An 11,284-nucleotide genomic window follows, 5' to 3' on the forward strand; every position below is an offset into this window, starting at 1 on the left:
GCATTAGTAATGATATATATATATATTGTAGTTATGTGTATATGTGTTTTATTAATTATAAATAATTTTATTTTTAATATATATATATATATATATATATTTGTATATATATGTAAATTTATATGCATATATTAATTTAAATACATGTAGATGAATATTTGAACATTTAATAATATTTTTGAATGATGAGTCAGCAGTTTTTTGCTGAGTCAGCAGTTTTTTTTTGTTGAGTCAGCAGTTTTTTTACTGAGTCAACAGTTGTGTTTGTTTGATTTGGAAAAAATTTAAAAGTCTGGGTATTTATATGGGAGTTTTGAAAAGTTCAGGTATTTATATGACAATTTTATAGTTCGGATATTTATTTGGGATTTTTGTAAAAGTTCGGGTATTTTTATGTGATTACCTCTTTCTTTAATATTTCTTCTGCTATAAAGAAGAGAACTTAAAAATCCCCAAAATGAAAATAATCATTAGGGTTTTTTTCCGAATATTCATGGCCTCGTATTCATATATAATCATATATTAGGGTTTCCTTTTTTTTTTCCTTTTTCATATCGAAAATAATGAAACGTCCCAACAGTCATCTGAAAGGACACACAAATACTATGTGGAGAAAAGAAAAGTAAGAGAGTAGTCGGAAACCTTCTAAAACCGACCCCTAATTTAAGATGTTTTAGAAATTCTTCCTTATGTTTATTTCCGATCAAATTGTACATGTTTTTCCCTAAAATTGATTTTATTCGAGTGTAAAGAGAATGATATAAATTCTAAACGCATATCGTGTTTTACTAATTGAAAAAAAAATCTCAATTATATGCTCACCTTTAGATTTTGTTTTGCATTTCATATTTTTTTATCTATTTTCTCAAACTATTTTGCACAATAGCATGTGTAAATTATACGTGTTTCAAGAATTTGAAGAACGATAGAAAACCCTAGAAAAAAATATATGCATTTTGAAATTCATGGAAAACTATAGAGCTTTGTGGGGGAATTTTCCTTGGCATATACGGCGAAGTAGAAGCTCACATTTAAAATTAATTAGGGTTACTTTGACAATAACAAAATATTGTGGGCAAATTCTAAATGCCATGGTAGTTGAGGAGTATGTGTTCTTTTGGGAGAAAAGACAGCCCATGACTTCCTCAATAATTGATTTTAATTAAAGTTTAAGTTAGAGGTCCAAATTAGAAGATAATCATTATATTTAATGATAATATTAATAATTATAGGCTCTAATTATAAGCTTGTGCAGTGGTTAACTGATATCTTGTGTTAATTAATGATATCCTTTTTCTTTTTTCTTAAATTATATAATGTTAACATATATATGTATATATATCGGTATATACTATTTAGATTAAAAAAAAGTTACCGTCACAGTAATTAGGTCAATCTATCCTACAAAATATGTCAAAAAGACTTATGTTTCATAAATATTTACGAGAATTTCTCTCAACCTTTCTAATTAGTTGGATGTTAAAGACTCTTAAAAGCTAGATATTATATTTTGTGGGGAAAGAAAAAAACTAATTGAATAACTTTTGTTGTCATTTTCTGGGTTTTTTTAAATAAAATTTAGGACATCATATAACACATTGTTTTCTTTTTTTCTTTTTTTCAGTATATATGATATGATATATTATATTAATATGGGATTAAAATAAAAACCTTTGAGTAGAGAAGTCAATTATACCTTGTGGTCCAAAACCTCATTCCTAGGTTTGCGTTATAAATAGAAAAAAGGGGTTATTGGTTAAGTGTGACAAAAAGATATGGTGTTTTGCAAAGTATGACAAAATAGTTATGACCTTTGCAAACTATACTTTTTTATAATTTTTTTACAAAACTACCCTTATTTTATTGTATAATTTCAATATTGCCATTTAGCGTCCCAAAAAATGTGCAATATAAAAAGCAGATTTTTTTGGAAACCGTATAATTCGGGAGAGGTGTTTTTCATCCGGGAGAGACTGTTTTTATTCGGGAGAACTGTTTTTTGTCCGGGAAAACTGTTTTTCATCCAGGAGAGTTTGTCTTTTGTCCAGGAGAACTGTTTTTCGTCCGGGAGAGTCTGTTTTTTGTCCGGGAGATTTTTTTTTGTTCGGGAGAGTTTGTTTTTATCCGAGAGAATCTTTTTTTTTGTCCGGGAGAACTGTTTTTTGTCCAGGAGGATTGTTTTTTGTCCGAAAAAATCTGTTTTTCGTTCGGAAAAGTTTGTTTTTTTGTCCGGAAGAACTGTTTTTTTCGAGGGAGTTGTTTTTCGTTCGGGAGTGTACGTTTTTTGTCCGAATGAAAAATAGTTCTCATGTATAAAAAAAATTGTTTTTTTATATAAAAAATATTTTTTCTCCTATGAAAACAATTTTCTCAAAAAAAAAGTATTCTCCCAAACGAAAATAGACTTTTTCAGATAAAAAAACATTTTTTTCGGATAAAAAAAAAGTCTTTCCCGAATGAAAAAATAATTTTTTCGGACGAGAAACAGTTCTTGATAAAAAAATTATTTTTTTCGTATACAAAAATAGTTAAACCAAATAAAAACATATTCTCAGAGATAAAAAATAATTATTTCGGATGAAAAAAATAGTTTTCCGAGATAACAGAGTTTCTGAATAAAATATATTTTTTATGCTGTAATTTTTTTGAATAATGGCAACATTGAAATTATACAATAAAATAAGAGTATTTTTGTCAAAAAATTATAAAAAGGTATAGTTTGCAAAGGAAGGAAAAAAAAATATAGATTTCTAATAACGTGACGTTTTTGGATACTGGTGCAAATTTTCTCTAGAAAAAATCCTAAAAAAATACCTAAAATTTTCAATTTTCATAAAATAAAACTTTTGTTTTTTTATCAGATAAAACTTCAAGTTTATTTTTTAGTCAAAAATAAATTCGAACTTTATAATCTTTATCATTTTTAAACATATTATTGACATGATATCCCGATATCTCGTGATATGTGGATGATGACGTGTAAAATATAATCAAAATATTGATTTGACATATAAGATGTCGGAATGTCACGTCAACAATAGATTTAAAAATGACAAAGATCATAAAATTTGGGTGTATTTTTTTACTGAAAAATAAAGTTTAAATTTTATTTTGTGAAAAATGAGAAATTCAGGTATTTTTTTTTGGGAATTTTATCTTATAAATACCACGGTTAAATAGATGCCACAAGGATAACCTAAAATACACTTAGGAATATTAGTTTATTTATTAAATTGCTTTGGCACTAAGCTTCCTATACATAACAAAAATAAATTTGTAACCTCGTATAAAAGAAAGCCAAAGTGAAAAAGGACAATATATATATATTATTGTTATTGTAACAATTGCAATTTAAGAAAATGTGTTATGCTTTTTTTTTTCTCACATGTAATGGATGATGATGAATATAGCCGCATATATACACGTTACAGATAATGAATGGGAAGCACGAACGAATTGCCAGATGGCAAAATTAAAGGCTAATATAATCAAAAGGTATTTGTGGGACTTTATAGTTGTTGTTACAAATGAACAAATTAAGTTTGGCAGATCTGAGCCAGACGATAATGTTTTTAATTGTTATATATATATATATATATGTATATGTGTATGTATGGATGCATGTAATTACCCAAACATTTGTGAGTATATATAAACATTTATTCCTCGTTCAGTTTCGTATTAACAGAAAAAAAAAACATCTTCAGTTTGCTTCATGTTCAGAACAAAAGTAACAGAAGCCATGAACATGGAAAACCAGTTTCCTAAAATGGAAACTAATAGCTTCTTGCATGAAGACAACAAGCTCCTCCTGTCTTCTCGGTTTCATGGGATCTTGAATTCATCGAGATCAGAGCAGCCTCTAGGAGCTCCAAGATTCTTGGACGGTCTGAAATATCCTTCTTCGCCGTCTTATTCACCTTCTTCTTCTTTTTCATCATCATCGTCATCATCGTCAACGCCGTCTCCAGTCACCGAGGCATCAAACAGCGTGCTTTATCGCTCTTACATACAGAAAAGCTGCTGCTTCACTGTTTCAGATGAGTTCAACACTTATGTTCATCAATCTCTTGTCCCTTGGAACTTTCTAGAATCTTTTCCTCATCCAACACAATCTCAATCACAATCTCCTCGTGTTTCTGATCATCAGCCACCTCCAAAACCCCCAATCCTCAACTTGTTTCTACGGGAACCAAACTTTCTAGAACTATCTCAAACCGAACATCTCAACAACAGTGATTACAATAACATCACTCCTTTCTGCAAAAGCCACAACTTCACCCCAAACCTGCTCCAATCAGATCAAAACCAATCGAAACCGATCAACAAAACATTAACCAACAACTATCCTTCCAAAGGGTTCGGAAATCACTGGTTGAGTACCACCAAAACTCAGCCTATGAAGCTCACTGGATCATCAAGAAGTCCCAACAAAACATCTTCGGGAAAGATGTATAGAGGGGTGAGGCAAAGGCAATGGGGCAAGTGGGTTGCAGAGATAAGGCTTCCAAGGAACAGAACTCGTGTCTGGTTGGGGACCTTCCACACCGCAGAAGAAGGAGCTATGGCTTATGACACGGCCGCTTACATTCTGCGTGGTGAATATGCCAACTTGAACTTCCCTGATCTCAGGCAACAGCTCGAGACAAGCTCCTTCAGAAACATGATCGCCTCGCTCTTGGAATCGAAGCTTCGTCAGATGTCATCTTCTGACAAGAAGAACATTGGTTTTGATCACGAGAAAGCGTCGCAGGAGAAGATTGATCTGTCTGAGAGCGGGTTAAGCACGAGATCGTTCAAGAATTTGAGCCGGAAACTCGAATCAGGAGGAGAAGTGATGATACAGAAACAGAAGCAAAGTAGCGTTCATCATCATCATCATCATCATCATGAGGAGGTGATGTCTGAATCAGAGGGTTTGCAGTTGAGTAGAATGCCTTCTTTGGACATGGACATGATCTGGGATGCTCTCTTGGTCCCTGCAGAAGGTCTTTCATGACAAAAACCAAACCCATAAGTTATTATGATTACTGGTTATTTATTTTCTTTTCATATATTTTTTTTTCTGAATTAATTAGAAGATTTTGAATCTTGAACATATATTGTTCATGTTCTCAAGGTTTATACATACAGATTTGAGTTTGCTTTGTTTTGCTACATTTCACATGAGTAACCTTATCATAATCATCATCATTATCATAATCATCAAATTATGGGCTTTTATTTGAACCCATCAAAATTGAATTCTGTGACATTAATTTGATATGATGATTAACATCATTAATATAATAATGATGATTAATTATTATTTTTGGGCCTATCATCATCAATATAATATGCTATGCACCTTTGGATCATGATGATTTTATTTTATTTTTCTTCACCCACAAATGCGTTTATTGGAAAAATGGAATGGAGGAATTTCAATTGCGATATTCTAGGTTGATTTATTTTTAATATATCGTTGGAATACCTTATTGCCAGAGATTATGAAATAGAATATAATATTTAAATTGAGTTTTAAAATTTTAATGCTATGGCGAAATCCCGATTAATTATTAGACACAAATGTCAATCCTTTTTTATGAAAGAGAATTGTATGTGATTCACGTAAACAATACTGGGGACAATATCAATTTTTAATTACACATTAAAAATAATTTATATAGCCAAAATGAAGAAAATATTAACAAACAACAAAAAACTTATCATTTTTTCAAATCCATTTAAAACTTCAATTATCCTCAAACCCAAATAAATTCATTTTTAAAAATATAAAAAAGTTATGCAACTTTTACAAAACATCTAAATAATTCACAAAATCCAAATAAAATCTCCAATTTGAAAAAAAATCGGAAAACTGTAATTTCTATTAATTTATCTGTTTTGAATAATAAATATAAATATGAGAACCCGATAGTTGTGCGGCTACCCGAGGAACACAAAACATGTAAGAGACAAAAACATGTACATAAACACTTGCAAGTGCCTCCGAGCCAGCAAAGAAAATCCAAATCTTAACTGACGTATATATATATATACACACATATATAAAATTTTAACGTCATTATTGTTGTTAAAACAGTAAAAATGAAGATAATGAATGATACAATAGATAACAAATAGTTTAAATATCTTACTTCACAGAATTCTCTCCAATTTGAACAATGATCAGAGAGCTCTCACCTCAATAGTTTATAGTCTTCTGCTCTATTGTTAATGCCAGTGTTCAGACAAAGATGGCATCGCCATCTTGGGTTGTCTCGAACATGACCGTTTGTTCCTTGACACCCGATTGAGAGCTCTTCTCTTTGAGGCCTCTAGCCCAGAAAAATGAGGTTGTTTTCTCATCTAGAGCCTTCTCAAGAATCGCCTTTAGGTACTTCCCTTTTGCCTCTATCCTCTCATTTGGAGCTGCCATTACACCCTGCGCATGCTAAAAAAACAGTATTCAAAACCACTGATGGCAGAATCATCTCAGAAACTTACCATCAAGTTGTTTATTCCTTTGTTTTGGGCAGAGATACTAAATTGAATCCTGCATGATCAAGGATCTCGAGACTGCATTTCTCAGGTATGATGTAAGATATAGAACATTAACAAAATGTATCCTCATGTACTGGGTTTAGGCGTCAAGTTTTACATGGGAGGTAAGCATTAACCCGAACCACGTGTATCATCTATCTATGTTCTTTTCCATGGTCAGCTAGCCAAGAGACAATGTTATTATTAGAAGAATTATTTTTCCCTCAAGATAATGTCAAAATTGAGGTTCTGTCATTGTTCATATCTAACTATGTCTTACGTAGGATGTCTCACTGAAATTACTTTATCTCTAATCATATGCCTTGTATTTTCACGAAGATAATCAGACGAGAAGAAAACTAATCTTCAACTACTTGGGTAATCTTCCTTAGACTTCCATCTGCGCTCTCAAAGCTTCTTCAGTGATCTGGTAGCCCTATCTCACGGAGAAATGATGTACGATTTGATCTTAAAATGGTATTCAGGAGATGCTGAAAACCAGGGGAATAGGCAGGGGAAAAACAACATTAACTACACTTGAACTACTCTTGAGCTAACATTCTCAATGAAAGGTGTTGAAGATGAACCTGTATCCTGACTCAAGGCACTCTGCAAAACAAGAAGCTTATCATCAAACTCATGCAATAAGACTATCACCCAATTTGAGCAAGTCATGAGAGATTTATATATGGGCTTCAACTAAATCCATGCAAAAAAACAGGTTCAACCATATAATACTTGTTGATTTTTGCAAATGCCGAGTATATAATCTTGGAAAGTTTCTTTATATTTCAGCAAATAACATCATAGAAGAGCAACGGAGTTTCATGTCCTTTTCCCGGCAAATAGGTTTATGAGGTGCAAAACAGAGAATTGATAGGATACCAAAGAAGCAGGACAAATATGACGGTTGAAAAACAGAGACTAGAATAGATAATATCCTAAGTATTCTCAGATGATTCCTTGCATGTTTGCCTTCCAGAGCGGTATTTCTTTTAAGCAATAAAAAAAACAAGCAGAAAGGGGGAAAACACAATCAAAACATTGACTTGGGGGAAATTCAAGATCAAGATCAATAGACTTGAAAGCCTCCAAGTTATGCAGATACATTGCCTGATTGAAACCAAATAAAAAAAAAATACCGTTGCCAACTTGTTAAGCCTTCATGAATCTTGAAATCTTATATTTAAAATGAGCGAAATCCTTATAAGTTTAAGTTTCCACTCATCTAGCAAATGTTACACATTGCTATAGAAAAGATGACATCTCCAAGATTAAAGAAAGTAACTATGGTCTTGGCCGCAATAAACCTGAAAATGTGATTTAAATTGGCAGATAGTTAGACACTTCAGCCTCATCGTTCCCATAACAGTTTTAGGTGTTGATTCTGTAAGATGAATAGAAAAAAGATTCAGAAAGGTCTCAACTAATGGCACGTCAAATCTCAAAAAAAAATATACAACAAAAAGTGTTCTGATCTAAAATATACTATGAAATTACAGTCATTGAAAGAAATCAGACGTTAAAGGGATGAACCGGGCATGTTGATCCAAGTATCCTAAATCAACTCTGCAGGTAGGGAAGATTCATAAAACATGAAATAAATATTAAGAAAACCAACAAAACTATCCAAACTTTCTGATTTGTTGAATTTTGTGTCACCTCTTGATAACACGCAATATACACGACTTTTGCATTAATTCATCTGACATATCTACTTGGTTTTATATCATATGAGATGTTTAAATGCATGTTTAGCCTTGATTTTCGCATGGTTCACATATGACTGCAGGTACAAGCAATAGGATCGAAAGAAAAGACAAAAATCCCGGAAAAGAACGAGTTTCAATGCTGCACACGATCGTGTCACTTGCCTTCACACGATCGTGTCTCGTCACCAAGGAAGCTATATCGAATCAAGAATCCACCCGATCGTGTTTCTACTTCAACACACGATCGGATCATTTCGCCAAGACAAGAGTAATATTGATGGTTCACCCGATCGTGTCTCCTGCACTCACACGATCGGGTTAAGTCGCGAAAACCTGACTCTACATTAATAGTCCCACACAATCGTGTCTCCTGTGCTCACACGATCGTGTCACTTACGGGATTTTTCAGGAATATTTCCAAATCTGGTCAGGAAAGAAAGACTTAACTAGGTCAAGCCTCCAAGGGGGACTCATTCAGACTTTTACCAGAGAAGGGACCTAGAGCACACCAACAAAGGGGGAGATTATCAGGAAGCAAGAGATCGAAGTAGAAGACGAAGATCATGAAGCCAAGAAATCGACTAAGAGTTTTTTCCTTATTCTATTTTACGATGTTTTGTTGTATGGATATGAACTCTGTCACCTCGATGTTTAGCGAATAGTCCCAAAGCTATAGGTTAGGGATTTGCTATGTATGGATCTTTGGTTTTTAATTACAGACTTTTTGGATTTGTCTATTCTATTCAGTTTATTGAATTGTTTTTAATGCGTTTGATCTTGTTGGCCGCTTGATTAAATGATCTTAGGGTTATAATTCACATAGACATATGGGATTATAACCTGGAAATAATTCAATAGATAGAACATGTATCACATCGGGAGATTGGTATTTGCCTAGGAATCATGATAGCGTTCGTTCATGCATTCAGAGTTTTAGATTATCGAATCGGGAGATTGGTAGGATTAAATCTGAATAGTGAGATTAGACTTGGAAGAGTTAATCTCTATTTTAGAGCTTGAATTCCCTGAATTGGATAGATAAACCGTCAAGCTTGTATCTTTTGAAAGATCCTTACATGTGAAGCAATCCCGAAGCCTGCAGTACTCATCATTCACACTTTACAACCGTTTTCGTTATTTGTTTTATTCACTACACTCCTATTATTTTCCTTGAATCTTGACTTGGGTTTGCATTTGAATTCTTTGTCTATTTTTGTCCCTGTGTTCGATCCTATCTACTACACACGATCCGTACACTTGCGGTTAATTGTTGAGTCTAGGAATATTATTACTTGATCATATTTTTGCACCTAGATTTGCGATATCACCTCTCTTCACCTTTCTTCAACTTCAACATGTTAATGGCTATTTTCTCTGCCCCTCGATGTTTTACTCTTTACCCAACTAAATCCACACAAAAAACCAACTTTTCTGGCAAGATTCCGACATTTGAGTTTTCCTTTTAAAGTAGAAAATGATTCCGGAAAAGAAATCACTATGTCGTAAGAAACAATATGAAACTTGAAATCTCCCAAAAAATGGATCTAAATCTAAGGATAGTTAGCACATCTCCAACGACCAAGTTCAAATCAATCTTAGTGAAAACTTCAATACATGTAAGCTAAAGCTTCATCGAATCAAGTAGTTGTTATAAGACATCCAAATTACTAAACTTTTAGGAAAAATTCGTCGCAGGAAACGAAGATTGACTTGACCAACCTAATCCAAAGCACAAACAAACACAAAACCAAGAAGAAATCTCCGCAAACCCAAGAAAAAAGTTACGAACTTTCGCTAAGAAATCATGAACACAGCAACCAAACACAAGAGAGCCCACCCAAGAAGATATATTCCCACTCCGAACCCACATTTCTTCCCGAGATCCAGAAACTCTACACGCATAAATATATACACACACACACTCACTGTCGGGTCCACCAATCTGAGTGACGGTATCGACAAACCGCCCATGGAGCAGGGAAGATCGGTCCCATAGAGAACTCCATGGTACTCGCCGTTGTCCGCCAACACTTGTATCAAACGGAAGCGACTGAATCGCCGAGTCCATCGCCCCCTCCCCACTTTTTCTCTTCAAATTTTCCGATAAAGTGACGGAAAATGTGGGGAAGATTTTAAGAGAGGTTACCGGTCATACGCAGATTTATGGGAAAATTTAACGGATGGGTATTCGGATCGAAATCGGATAGACCGAAAAACTCGGATTGAACCCGGACCCCATAAAATATTATAATATAATTTTCGTCAAATAATAGGAGAAACTCATTGTTAAATATTTCATTGTGGAATTAATAATGAAAGAGATCTGTAGAGTTTTTAAAATCTAAAAACTATAAAAATTGATAATCTTTGATTTTGTAAACATTTTAGTGAAATAATTAACTAAAACCCAAATTTTTATTTTCTTAAAATAAAAAACCAAACTAAAGCAAAAAAATCAAAATAAAAACCATCACCATTTAAAACCCTAATGTTACATACTATAATTTGAGAAAATTAAATCTTATTAACTAGATTAATTAAATGGGTACAAATTACACATATGTATGTATATATGGAGGGAGAAGGCGGAGAAAAATCATTAATTAATAGAAGGGGATGGGCAATTGGTCGAGCCAATTGTCACGATTGATGAAGTCTTCATCGGACAAGGTCCGGAGTGCAACTCCGTCGAGTTTCTTCTCCCACTTCACTCTTCTCGATGTGTCCGATCCACTCCCGAAGCATCCGTACTCCGAGTACGTTAGTTGCTGCCTGCCGCATTATGTATCCCATTCTCATCATCACACATCTTATAATTAACCATCATGCCATACATATATACATACACATCTTATATATATATATGTATGTGTATAACATTATGTATATATGTATGTGTATAACATCTACATACATCCTCCTTACATTTGGCTAATCATGTTATTAAACAAAGTTGGATTCGGATCAAAACAGGGAAAATTACAAATATATATATATATATATATATATATATATATATATATATATATATATATATATATATAAAA

General features: G+C 33.1%; 3 protein-coding genes across 3 annotated transcripts in view; 1 reads left to right on the forward strand and 2 right to left on the reverse strand.

Moving 5' to 3' along the window:
* Nucleotides 1–3,742: 3,742 nt before the first annotated feature.
* LOC104804827 (ethylene-responsive transcription factor ERF062-like) lies at nt 3,743–4,999 on the forward strand. Its single transcript, XM_010529191.1, has one exon. The coding sequence runs from the start codon at nt 3,743–3,745 to the stop codon at nt 4,997–4,999; it is 1,257 nt and encodes a 418-aa protein (XP_010527493.1).
* A 1,230-nt stretch (nt 5,000–6,229) lies between these two features.
* LOC104804828 (protein PHR1-LIKE 3-like) lies at nt 6,230–10,305 on the reverse strand. Its single transcript, XM_010529192.1, has 4 exons — nt 10,164–10,305; nt 7,836–7,912; nt 7,084–7,134; nt 6,230–6,427 (listed from the first exon to the last, which is right to left on the reverse strand). The coding sequence occupies exons 1-4, from the start codon at nt 10,303–10,305 to the stop codon at nt 6,230–6,232; spliced, it is 468 nt and encodes a 155-aa protein (XP_010527494.1).
* Nucleotides 10,306–10,745: 440 nt separating this feature from the next.
* Nucleotides 10,746–11,284, reverse strand: part of LOC104804812 (probable pectinesterase 29) — a 2,288-nt gene continuing 1,749 nt past the window's right edge. Inside the window, exon 5 of the mRNA XM_010529177.2 lies at nt 10,746–11,009. Coding sequence (XP_010527479.1) covers nt 10,841–11,009 — 169 coding nt within the window. The 3' untranslated portion in view covers nt 10,746–10,840. The remainder of the gene's footprint in view (nt 11,010–11,284) is intronic.

Source organism: Tarenaya hassleriana, unplaced genomic scaffold (assembly GCF_000463585.1).
Source record: "Tarenaya hassleriana unplaced genomic scaffold, ASM46358v1 Cleome96, whole genome shotgun sequence".
Classification (NCBI taxonomy): Eukaryota; Viridiplantae; Streptophyta; class Magnoliopsida; order Brassicales; family Cleomaceae; genus Tarenaya; species Tarenaya hassleriana.